Source organism: Phocoena phocoena, chromosome 5 (genome assembly GCF_963924675.1).
Source record: "Phocoena phocoena chromosome 5, mPhoPho1.1, whole genome shotgun sequence".
Taxonomy (NCBI): domain Eukaryota; kingdom Metazoa; phylum Chordata; class Mammalia; order Artiodactyla; family Phocoenidae; genus Phocoena; species Phocoena phocoena.
Window position 1 is genome coordinate 69,142,505 of NC_089223.1, and position 13,339 is coordinate 69,155,843.

Genomic DNA, 13,339 nt, shown 5'->3' on the forward strand with positions numbered 1-13,339 from the left:
TTGAGAACTGAAAAGAGAGGCCCATCATACTTATCAAATAAAGATACTTAATTACTTTGGAAGGAGAAAAATAACATTTAACTATGTTTACAATTCATAGGCATGAGAAAAAATGGGGAAAAATGGTTATAAGATAGCCAAGAGTAGGATACCTGATTTAAAATATCATGCAGGGAGCTTCCCCGGTGGCACAGTGGTTGAGAGTCCGCCTGCCAATGCAGGGGACACGGGTTCGTGTCCCGATCCGGGAAGATCCCACATGCTGCGAAGCAGCTGGGCTTGTGAGCCATGGCCGCTGAGCCTGCGCGTCCGGAGCCTGTGCTCCGCAGCGGGAGGGGCCACAACAGTGAGAGGCCCGTGTACCACCAAAAAAAAAAAAAAAAAAAAAATATCATGCAGGATCATAGCATTCTGGGACTTTAACTGCATGATTAAGCATACATATACTTCAGAAGATAAACCTTGACACACAATTGTGTAGTGCTAAATGACAACACAAGCCTTATAGTTTGTTTTGCAAAGTCGCTTATAAAGATAGTCTCCCTAGGTATCAATTCCTTTTGTAGAATTAAACACTTTCACTGAGGACCTACTGTGCTCTAGGCCTTTTAGGAAGGTTTGCAGAGGGTAGCATACAATTCATCTTTGTTCTTCTGAACTCATTTGTGTGTGAGCCAAGCTATCTGTTCTGGGTAGACTGGTAAGCAAGCAGCTGGTCTCCATTTGTACTGAACACCAAATAATAGAAAATGGGCTTGAATTGCCGCTGGGAGGGATTTGTTGAAGATAGAAAGGAAAATGTTCTGATTGTGAGAGTTTAAAGGTAGTGGAACTGGTTGTGTAAGTACATTCCCTGGAGAGCTTTATAAACAGCATAGCCAGTTGTTACCGCAGAGTGGTTCCCAAAAAGCATGGGTATTGCCCAGAGGCAGAGTCTGGAATAGGTGACCCCTGGAGAGCTCTCCCAACAGTAGGATTTGCTCTTTTTGTTTTTGTTGTTGTATTATTATACGCAGCATCTGGTACATTTCTAATTGGCAGAGCTGCATTAGGATGGAAGAAGTCGATATTGGTCAAATACTGGCAGTGAGTTAGAAAGGGAGTAGCAGTTGGACAGTACTTTTGGGGGGTTTATTATTTCTGCTTTTCAACTGTTTATCCTATTAGTATGGAAACATACCAAGTGCACTGATGCATACATAGCATTTTAGTTGCCTTAGTTGTAGTCTCCCCTCCAAACCTTTGGCATAAAAGTAAGAAATATACCCAGTTGCAAGGCTGTTTATTTAATCTCTACAGTCTTCTCAATCTTAAACGTGTTTGAATAAATCATAATGATTCTTTTTTTCATTTATTACATCTTTCCTGAACATGTGTAATATTCTTAATCGTTGACCATCAATGCTGATGGAAAAGGAGCTCTGAATCTAACCACATTCTGTGCTCTCATCCAGATGCCTATCCGAAGAGTGAGATGATTTATACGTGGACAAAAGGTCCTGAGAAATCAGTAGAAGTTCCAAAGGAGTCTTCCAGCTTAGTTCAGTATGACTTGATTGGGCAAACTGTATCAAGTGAAACTATCAAATCCATCACGGGTGAGATGTTTAACAATTTGAGTCAATATGCTACCTAGCATTGGCAATGGAGTTTTGTCCTAGCTTCTTCATTGAAATATCTCGTGTTTTCAGGGGACAGCTAAAAGTTTCCAGAAATAGAGTTGATGCATAAATCACAGTTCAGACTTCATTTGTATTTAAATCTTGTTTTAGTTTAAAATAAATTCTGAGTTGGTGACATGTGAGAAGTGAGCTGGTTTTCTTATTCAGAAACAAAAGCCAATAATCAAATATATCAGAACTGTTTTCAACAGAATTCTGAGGTGGGAAATCTGACCATTGATTTTTTTTTTTTTTTTTTTTTTTTTTTTTTTGTGGTACGCGGGCCTCTCACTGTTGTGGCCTCTCCCATTGCGGAGCACAGGCTCCGGATGCGCAGGCTCGGCGGCCATGGCTCACGGGCCTAGCCGCTCAGCGGCATGTGGGATCTTCCCGGACCGGGGCACGAACCTGCGTCCCCTGCATCGGCAGGCGGACTCTCAACCACTGCGCCACCAGGGAAGCCCTGACCATTGATTTTTGAGCACTGGATTTCCCTGTTTTTGGTGATTTCCCCAAATCTTTTTTTTTTAAATCTCGCCCAATTTTTGTGGTGCTACGCTACCCTCTTTTCAAAAGTAAAAGCAAAATATAAAGCTTAATTATAAAATATGTTAAGGGTGTATATTAAAGCTGTCACATGAGTAGATGGATGATTATTTTTGATGATTCTTGGTCTGTACTTGCTTTGGGGATGTGAATGGTAAGAAGCATAGGATTTAGTTTTTGTCATATTCAATGGGGAAAAACAGCTAATTATTGCTTGTTCTAAAACTATTCCTTACATACACATATCACCAGGAAAAACTATTTTTTTTAAAGACATTTCTTTTCCAGCCTGTAAGTGAGATTAAAAATACATTTTGGGAGGATTTGAGGCTTCTGAATCTTGGGCTTCACAGTCTGAGAATAAAGCTACTGCTTCCTAAGTAACTTTCTCAATACCTTACTTTCAGATGTAACATTAAAAATATTATCAAGAGCTACCAGAAATCTTATGGTATATTTACTTATTAGCTTTTTTAGGTTTTTGTCTAAATGCCAATAAAACATGCCTGAACTCAGGGATGTTACATATGGCCGTATGTTATATGTGTTTCTTTGTATTTTTCTTCACATATGCCACATTTAGAAATAAAGCTCTTTCCTAAAACTAAGACAGTAAGGTAACCTTTCCCTAAGCATATATGTATATATAATGTATGCCTTTGTATTCCAATTCTTTCTAAAATTAAGCTTTATATTTTCATGTGTATGTGTATTTTCATTTTTTTCTAGTGATTTTCCATAAAGGTTAGGTCTAAATTCTGCTCTAGAAAATGCTGAAAATGAAGGCCAATCGCTTTAAAATAGAAAGCACTGCAAAGAATTTTTATAAAGTTATAGCCCAACTTATTCAATTGCTTAATTACTACATGCAACAGAAATGTTTTTCTGTGTAATGATGGGCAGTATCATTTCCCCCCCCCAGTTGGGAACTACATATTTCTCAGTGCGTGTGTTGTTACTCAATCCGATACTTTCTTTGCCTAGAATACTGTTTGTTAGTCTGAAATATGATTATAAAGCCATTGAATAATTGCCCGCAGAACCTATAACGTATTTTCCTCATGTTTCATTCGCAGGTGAATATATCGTTATGACGGTTTATTTTCACCTCAGACGGAAGATGGGTTATTTTATGATTCAGACGTACATTCCATGTATTATGACAGTAATTCTTTCTCAAGTTTCATTCTGGATAAATAAGGAATCAGTTCCAGCTAGGACTGTATTCGGTAATTATAATCATTTCTTGGGTATTTTTGTCCACCTTACATTTTGATCATGGGAATAACCTTCAGATATCATCTCTAACAAAATATTAAACAGTAATATATCTGGCTGTGCTAAGTAAAGACTCACATAAGGTTTCTTTTTTTTTTGCGGTACGCGGGCCTCTCACTGCTGTGGCCTCTCCCGCTGCGGAGCACAGGCTCCAGACGTGCAGGCTCCGGACACTCAGGCTCAGCGGCCATGGCTCACGGGCCCAGCCGCTCCACGGCGTGTGGGATCCTCCCGGAACGGGGCACGAACCCTTGTCCCCTGCATCGGCAGGCGGACTCCCAACCACTGCGCCACCAGGGAAGCCCCTAAGGTTTCATTTTTATCAGCCAATACAAAGTAATAAAGCTTGAGAGGATATGGGCAGTCCATCCCTTCCTTTGGGGCTCCACCAGATTTCCTTTATTGAGAACTGGCAGGTGAAGACCAAGTGTGAATCTGAATATAATTTCACTTTGGGTGATGTTCTTGGGTTCCTAGCTTAATACTGTGTGATTGAATTAAAAATCATATCTATGTGTTGAAATGAAATGCATTGGGAGCTTAAAATAAAACAAAAGTCATGGATGAATGAATATGAAAACCTTAGAATAATTTGCCTTTTAATGAAGAGGAACAAAAGGCAAATGGTTTAAATGCATGGAATTGGAAGTATTATATGCTTAGTTTATTAGCTTATTGTTATATTCTACCTACATCTTTTTTTTCAGAATACTACACATTTTATTCTTTTTGTTTTTACAATGGCTTCCTATATATCATATTCTTAACCCTATGAGGTCCAGAACACCTGAGTTTTCAATTTTTGTAGCTGAAAATAAGCCTTTTGCTTATCAGGCTTGCTTTTAAATATTAAAATTAGTTATAATGATATTTATTTAATTCAACATATCTCTCTATTCTTTTTCTATTGATTGTGAGTGGCAAAAGCATTCAGTTATGGGATGAAAATGGAATGGAAAGGAGGTATAATCCTCACAAGAGATGCCAATTTCCCTTTGCTTTTTCTACTTGGTAGAAAGCCAAATAGAAGCCATGGTATAATATCCCTCATCACACAATAGCTGAAGGGATGCTGGTGAGAAGGAACTGGAGAGAATGGGAACTTCTCATCCCACCTCTGATCCATTTAGAGAACTTCTGATATAAGGGCATCTTAGTGTTCTCAGTGGACCTGAATGTGGGGTGTTTGCCATGGACACCCTCCCCCACCCCTTTAGGTTTACTCAAGAAGGTTTTGGAATCCTACCAGGGATACTCTTAGAGGAGGGTCAGTGCTGAGGGTAGGGTGTGACCTCACGAAGGCAGTGAACAGGTGTTATGGCACTACCTACTTCGTAGAGTTGCGAGGGTTCATTGCAAGTGTTGAGTAAATTTTAGCTATTAAAAATAGGTGTGAAAATGAAAGAGGAGAAAACACATCTAAGCTTTGGACTCCAATAGGTCAGGTTTTAAAACCCACATCTGCCACTTATTTTCTCCATCCATAAAACTGTGATAACACATCTCTCCTTCACAGACTAGTAAAGATTTAGAATTATGTGCAGTACTCATTACAGGGTATATGGAGCACTTAGCACATGTTAGTTACTTTTTACCATATGCTCTATTGCGTAGGGGAGATTTATTTTGTTATGACTTGGTTTCCTTGATTATTAACTGTTTTTAAAAGAAAATATGCATTATTATGTAATGCCAGACACTCTGCTAAATTCTTTTTTTTTAAAGTGAAATACAGTTTATTTGCAGTGTTAGTTTCAGGTGTACAGCAAAGTGACTCAGTCATATATATATATATATATATATATACACACACACATATATGTATATTCTTTTTCATATTCTTTTCCCTCCGAGGTTATTACAAAATATTGAGTATTGTTCCTTGTGCTATAAGTAGGACCTTGTTTTTTATTTTATATATAGTAGCATGTATATATTAATCCCAAACTCCTAATTTATTCCTCCCCCCACTTTCTTCTTTGGTAACCATAAGTTTCTTTTCTATATCTGTGAGTCTGTTTCTGTTTTGTAAATAAGTTCATTTGTGTCATTGCTTACATTCCACATGTAACTGATATCCAATGATATTTTTCTTTCTCTGTCTGGCTTACTTCACTTAGTATGATAATCTCTAGGTCCATCCATGTTGCCGACAAGGGATTAATCTGCTAAATGCTTGATGTCCATTCTCTCATTGAGTGCAGTGAGAGAATGATTAACCTTGGGTCTACACATCATGTCCAGAGGCAGCCTGACTGGGCAGGAGGTATCTGCTGAGGCTGAGAACCAGATCAAAGTCCCTTAACTTTTCCTCATACAAAAAATATTAATATTTCAGGAACTGTCATCATTGAAAATAAAAATAAAATTACTTTTACACATATACCATCTTTTTTCTATGTTCCTAAATAATTTCTAGAACAGATAATATTGACCCATTAATGATGCCTTTGATTAAGAGGTAGTCATGTCAAAAGTGCAGACTCTGGAGCGAGACAAAAGTTGTAACCCCAAAGTCCACCACTTATTAGCTGTGAACCTTCAGCGAGTTATTTCTGCCTGTTTCCTCATGTGTTACAACAGGATACATTGTTGCTACTACATAGGGTTGCTAGGAGGATTCAATTAATTAATTTGTTTTTGTTTTTTTTGTTTATTTTGGGATTTTTGCTTTTTTTAAAATTTTTATTTATTTTTGGCTGTGTTGGGTCTTTGTTGCTGCTCACGGGCTTTCTCCAGTTGTGGTGAGCTGGGGCTACTCTTCGTTGTGGTGCTCAAGCTTCTCAATGTGTTGGCTTCTCTTGTGGAGCACGAGCTCTAGGCGCCCGGGCTTCAGTAGTTGCGGTGCATGGGCTCAGTAGTTGTGGCGTGTGGGCTGTAATGCATGCGGACTTCAGTAGCTGTGGCTCGCAGGCTCCAGAGCACAGGCTCAGTAGTTGTGGCACACGGGCTTAGTTGCTCCGTGGCATGTGGGATCTTCCCGGACCAGGGATTGAATCCGTGTCCCCTGCATTGGCAGGCGGATTCTTAACCACTGTGCCACCAGGGAAGCCCTCAATGAGTAAATTTGGATAAAGCCCTTGGAACAATGCCTACCACACAGTAAATACTATTTTTAGTGTCATTGATTACTATGACAGCTCACGCTGCCATCTCCCTCATTTGAGAATCACTACTTGATACTATAATGTGAATGTTCTCCATATTTTCTAGTTATTGTGATTGGTTGATAAGCTTTGAATGCTTTCTTGGTTCATTATAAACTCATAGCCATTGTTTTGTCCCATTTGTCCGCAAATAATTGAAATTTCCAGTGGTATGAGGAGAGATAGCATTGATTATATATTATATTGCCCACCCAACATTTCCTATCCAGATAAGATACTGTAAGGAAATTAAGTAGCATGTGGTAAGGATACCGGTAACACTAATAATAATGATGGTAAGATTTGCCATGTACTGATAGGGGTCATCTCATTTAATCTTCACGATAACTCAGCAAGGTAGGCATTATTAATTTCATATGGCTAAGGATATAGACTCAAAGAGATTAAGAAACTTGTATAAAGTCATATATTTAAGCGATAGACCCAAGACAATTTCTGCCTAACTTTGAGAACTCTCCCATTTCTACTCTGCCTTTCTTTCTTTACAGGGGGTCTGGGGACATGGGGGCTTGTGGAGAATTCCAGAGCAGCTGAGTGAAATTGTATGGCTGTGTGCTGAGGATACTTTGTGGGTAGCTTTTTCCATTGGTTTCTTTCTGATTGTGCTCATGTACCAAGATACTGGTTTTGATTGACCAGGGAAATTATGCCCAATAATTAAGTCTTCTAAGACCTAAGATGTGTCAGAATGGTAATTATTAAATTGTTTATTGATGCTTTCGATGGTATTTTTTAAGGAAGTTAAGTTTTAAGTATTTGTGGGCACGTAAGCACTCTTTCATTTGAGATTCAGGTAAAAAAATTAATTCTGGTCTAGTATTTATCTTTCCAAATTCTCATTTTCCTCTTCACCCAAGGAGAGAATTTTCTGGATCAGGGGTGTCTTTCAAGATCATGCAAAAACAAAACCAAAAAAAAAATCAGTGTAAATATAAGGAGTGAGAGTGTGCTGAATTCTCTGGCAAGGGCTTCTATCTCTAAAGTTGTGTGCCTCTAAGCTTTCTGATTATTCCAGTATAGTAAAACACGAAATCTGAGTAAACGCCAGCTGGCATGTGTACATCATCACTAGTTCATTCTCTAGGAGTGGCTATAGCCAAAAATGCACTCTTGTGTACAGTCTTAGCCTACTCGTACATGTCCTCTTCCAGCTTCTGGGCCAACCAACATGGTGCATATTCAGCACTCTAAAAACAGGAACTGGCGTCAATGCTTGAACGTGTCAAAAAAATTCCATGGTTATTAAAGTGCTTTCACGGTAGATGTGGTAACGGATGTACTATCTTCCTCGATGCAGAGGAAGCGTGGCTTCTTAATCTGAAAAGTTGGCATCTGTTTGCTATTGTGTTGGTGTTTATTTAACCAAATGTTCCACCTAAAAACAGGTGTAATAAGCCCATTCCTGTTGTGCTAGTGCTTTCTTAAATTTGAACTCCAGGCAGAGAAACTTTTTAATGTCTAAAGGGATGGCAACTTCAAACACTCAGCCAATTGTTTATGCCAGTTACTTTCCTAATTTTGCCAACAGTCATAAAATAGGAGCCATAATATCTGAAGGGTCTTTCTACAAACTTTAGAATCAAGTTTACCCTAGACAATGAAAGAGAGATGGAAAGCGGCCACATATCCAATGTTTTTGCGTAGATGTCCATACGTTATTTAACATATTCATAAACCTGGTGATCCACCCTCATTAACATTCAGAAAGTAATTTTTGGATTCATGGCTCAATAATTGAATTAATACTCTGCTTACTTGGCATTAATAATGGAATTTCTTCTCATACTGCAGGAGAAGACGAAGACCACTACTTCTGGTCCTCAGGAGAAATCATTCTATTACCAAAAAAATGTTCACAGCAACATGGAGGATCTTAAGTTGCTTATATTTGAGTTTCAGTTTCCTTTTTGATTATCACAGTATGGTCACTGTGAAATTTTCTGATTTCTGAGCAGTATTCTTATTAACACTGCACTGTTCATTTTTTATTTTCAAGTGCTTTCAGCACAATTTCTATGCTATTAGAGGAAACATGCTTAATAAAGTTGTAGAACATTTTTGAATTCTTAATAGGCCATTAAACTTAAGTTGTTATGAATAAGAAGAAAAACCTTGATATATCTTTAAATTTTGTAGCTAAAATTTTTCAGAATTAATTTAGGCTTTATTCACATATCTCACAATAAGCATGGGAATGGTGCCATTTTCCTGAGATTTCAAGTAGAGACCTAAAAGTCCTGAGGTCTCTTTTCGAAACAAAGTCTACTAAATTCACAAGATTGCATTTTCATAGGCATTTAGGTATTTATATATTTGACTGAAAAAACACATTTTAAAATCTGTTTTTGACTAATGAAATGCTAAAAATAGCATGAAAAAATTTTTAAAGGGAATACAACCAAATTCTCAACTTTCTTCCTCTGTATAGTCTATGGAATGTTTTTGAAAGATCCATAGCTCAGAAGCTACACAGTTGCTCTAGTTTTTCATGTTGTAAACAATGACAGTTCAGAAGGGACTAGAAAGAAAATAGATTGATGAAGAGCTGAAAAATGTATTTTTATTTACAGTGCATTTATCATATGCTCGGCACTACGTGAAATAAGGTAAATCCTGAAGCAGTGTTAGCCATTCTGCCCTTAAGAAGTCTATGCTCAATCAAGTAGTGGAAACAAAGCTCACTCAAATGGAACAATTAGGGCAGAACATAATTAAGTGCTGAGTTGAGAGGACAGTATTATTTCTCCCTACATCAAAATATTATTATTCTTTTATTATTGCATGGGACTCACTATTTTTTCAGTTTAACATGTGTTATTTGGCTTTCAGCTGTGGATTGGCATGGACTGGATATAGTTTATGCCTTCATCATTGTTATTGTTGTCATCATCACCATCCCCAAACACCTGGGTGTGTCAATTCAAGAGATTTCCTAGGCATTACATAGAATGAGTTTAAATGGATATGGTAAATCTCCATGTAAATTTCCAAGCTTAACTACATAACATGGATTAGATACACAGAGAGGCAAAGATTCAGAAAGGGACAATTGTGCAAATATTAGCATCCCTACGTAATGCATTTCTCTACAGTTTCAGTGGCAAGTGGAATTCTTCCATTGAGAATGGGGACTGACTTTTTTCCCAGGCTGAGGAGAAGCCTTTTCTGGAGATGATATGCTTCAGAAGCCTATTGATGCGTGAGAAGTACCTCTATTCTTGTTGCCAATATTTTCCTACCAACCACAAACTGATGGGCAGTAGATGCCCAATATTTTTAAAGCCAGATTATTCTAGAAGTCTATTTCTCAGGAGTATACCTATGTCGTTTTATATAAATTAAGCTATTTTACAACTAGTAAATTTGTTATTTTAATTCAATAAGTAATATTCAGGTAAAGACTATAAATACATATAACTTGTGCTTTTTCTGATAGAGATTCTCAACAGCAGTGGGCCATGCCTACCCCAGGAATTCTGATGCTTCAGTTTTCATTGCTACCATCTTCCCACTCCTGGTTGAGAGTCAATGCTTCAATGAGTCACACTTTCTGTTAAGTGTGTGTTGAGTTTCTTAGGTACATTGGCCCAGGTACTAACATGAACCCAGTATATGTTAGGTGCCTTAGATACTTTTAATCTTCATTGTAAACCCAATAAGTGGGTATCAAATGAAACCAGTGAGTTTTCCTAACTTAATCCAACTCACACTGAGCCAGTGATTAGAAGAGTCAGGATTTGAACCATCTCTGTCTCTCACTCCAAATCCTGTGCTAATTTCACTGAACCACTATGACTGGAATCTTACATCAAAGATGGTTTGGTTTGAGTTATTGTAAACTTTGTTACCCTCACCCCACCAAATTTCCAGGTCTTTTTGTTTGTTTTTATGCATTGAAGTAACCATAAAGTATTTTGTCTCTTTGCTCTTTTGCTTTGAAGGAATAACCACAGTGCTCACCATGACCACACTGAGCATCAGTGCACGGCATTCTTTGCCCAAAGTGTCCTATGCGACTGCCATGGATTGGTTCATAGCTGTCTGCTTTGCTTTTGTGTTTTCGGCCCTTATTGAGTTTGCTGCTGTCAACTACTTTACCAATGTTCAAATGGCAAAAGCCAAAAGGAAGACATCAAAAGCCCCCCAGGAAATTCCAGCTGCTCCAGTGCTGAGAGAAAAGCAACCTGAAGCACCTCTGCAGGTATTTGACTTAATATCCTTTAAGATTTCAGCATCTTGGTCAAATTTGCATTGCCGGGGAAAAGCTAAGAAGTTGAAGATCCCAATGACAAACTGTAAGTCATTTAAAAATCCAGAAAAATATTAAAGGATAATCATGCCTTTATACTTTAAAATTGTGACTAGTGGCTTAAAAGTTAAACAGCTCTGCGGAGTGGCTGGGCCCGTGAGCCATGGCCACTGGGCCTGCGCGTCCGGAGCCTGTGCTCCGCAACGGGAGAGGCCGCAACAGTGAGAGGCCCGTGTACCGAAAAAAAATAAAGTTAAACAGCTCTGGATGAGCTTGAGGTACACAGCTAGTTGTTTGAAAGTTCTTTTCAGGATTAAAAAATTTTTATAGAGAGGGGCAAAATCTTATGTATGCGCTTAAAAGAAACCTGTGGATACCCTTAAGTGGGTTGGAAAGGCATCTCAGTAGAGTTCATTGAACAAAGTAAAGCAGCAGTTCTTAACATAGCTCCACATGAGAACGATCCCATGGGGCTGTGCCCTTGTATGGAAGAAGAAAACAAAACCAATAAATAAAAACACCCGGGCTTCCCTGGTGGCACAGTGGTTGAGAGTCCGCCTGCCGATGCAGGGGACACGGGTTCGTGCCCCGGTCCGGGAAGATCCCACATGCCGCGGAGCGGCTGGGCCCGTGAGCCATGGCCGCTGAGCCTGCGCGTCCGGAGCCTGTGCTCTACAACGGGAGAGGCCGCAACAGTGAGAGGCCCGCGTACCGCAAAAGAAAAGAAAAAAAAAAAAAAGACCCATAATTGTGGGTTATGCACATCCAAGACTGAGAATTCTTGTCCTAAAGAGACATATCTAAAAGGATATGAAAGCCTAATAAGAGCTACTGTAATTTACATTGGACACATAAGTGATTCTGTGATTAAAAAAATTAAAGTGACTTTTTCCTCATGGAGGCCAGTTGTACAAAACTAGCAAGATCCTCATGAAAATGAGAAAGCTAACAGTCATCCCCTCCTCCCTCTCCTCCTCTTCCTCTGATACTCTGCTCTCTCTCTGTCTCTTTTTCTCACTCTACTTGGCTTCCTCCTTGAATCAACAAAATGTCAGTGGTCACATGCACAACCTTATTGCGGTTACCACAAATGGTAGTCTAAAGCTCCTTTTGTCTACATGTGCCCAAATCAAAATATATGTAAATCATCAACTTTATTCTCTGTAGGTGATAACTCATTCCCTTAATTATTCATACATGCATTCATTCTTTTTCTTCACTCATTTAACAAACATACAGTTAGTGCCAACTATGAGCCAGACACTGTTTCTGGTCCGAAAAGCAAGGGTATACAAAGCCCCCTGATAGATATCTTACTCTATATAACTTATCTTTCAGTGTGTAGGGAGACAGACAATTTAAAAACATGTATAGTAAAACACTTAGGTGTGTTAGATGGTGATAGTGCTATGACAGTGCTGAAGCGTCAAAGTGGGAAGAAAGTGCTGGGGCCTTGTGATAGGGGTGGGATTCAGTTCAGAGACCAGGCAGGCAGGGAAATCCTGCCATAGAAGATGACAGTAGAACAATTAGGTTAGGGATTTAACCTGGCAAGGATTAACTGTTAAGGCTCCTACAGTTTATAGCTCTCCTCCCACAGGGCTCTGGACACTGGTTCTCTAAGAATGGCATGTGAGCAGATGGGAAGATTATTGTCCTTCCATTAAGTAAGTTTGGATAGCTTACATTTTCCTCTAAAGGAATCAGTTTCAACAAGATTTTCAAAATTATTAGAATGAATTTTGTATACTATTTTCAGTCAAAAAAAAAAAACCCCTGATTATCTACAGTTTTATCCCCTTTCCAATTCCCCATAGGTAATTTTATGCCCTTTCTGCCTTTTACTGTTGTTTCATTTGCTTTGCTTTGTTGTGTTGAGGCCTTGGTGGAAGAATTCTATTTACTCTCCCTTTAAAAAAATCATCTTGTATTTACTTGTTTACTTTACTTTTTTTTCTAATTACTGACAAGATTTATTTTAATTTCATCTTTCTGCAAGTTAATGTTGTTACTCTTTTTTAGCTTCTTGAGTTTAATTCTTATTAATTTTTTTTCACTGTTTCTTATAATAATAAAGTTTCCTTTATTGCAATGAGATTTGCTTTGCATATAGCGTTAGCCAATTCATGACTTTTGATACGTTATATTATTGTAATTATTTGCTAAGTATTCTGCAGTTATGCTGCTATTTTTCTCTACAAGCTCAGAATTACTTGGAAGATAATGTTAAAATTTCCAAATGGGATTTTGTTTATTTGTCTCCATTGTATTTTTCGTTGTATCACTTTATGTTCAGAAACATTACTTGTACAGATTTGAATGTTGTTGATATTTTCATTGTGCCCTGAGTTATGCTAAAAGATTATAAATGTTTGATGGAAATTTAAAGGAGTTGACTGTTAGTTATTAAATTAATTTTACCTAAAACATTTTTATTT

The 13,339-nt window shown here is 38.2% G+C and overlaps 1 protein-coding gene across 3 annotated transcripts in view; it reads left to right on the plus strand.

Annotated features, from left to right (window-relative positions):
- The window catches only part of GABRA4 (gamma-aminobutyric acid type A receptor subunit alpha4), a 64,227-nt gene that overhangs the window by 18,173 nt on the left and 32,715 nt on the right, over nt 1-13,339 (plus strand). For 2 of the 3 annotated variants that reach the window (XM_065878272.1, XM_065878273.1), the window contains exons 6-8: nt 1,455-1,598; nt 3,284-3,436; nt 10,594-10,853. In XM_065878272.1, coding sequence (XP_065734344.1) covers nt 1,455-1,598; nt 3,284-3,436; nt 10,594-10,853 — 557 coding nt within the window. The remainder of the gene's footprint in view (nt 1-1,454; nt 1,599-3,283; nt 3,437-10,593; nt 10,854-13,339) is intronic. The other variant, XM_065878274.1, reaches the window with a different exon arrangement.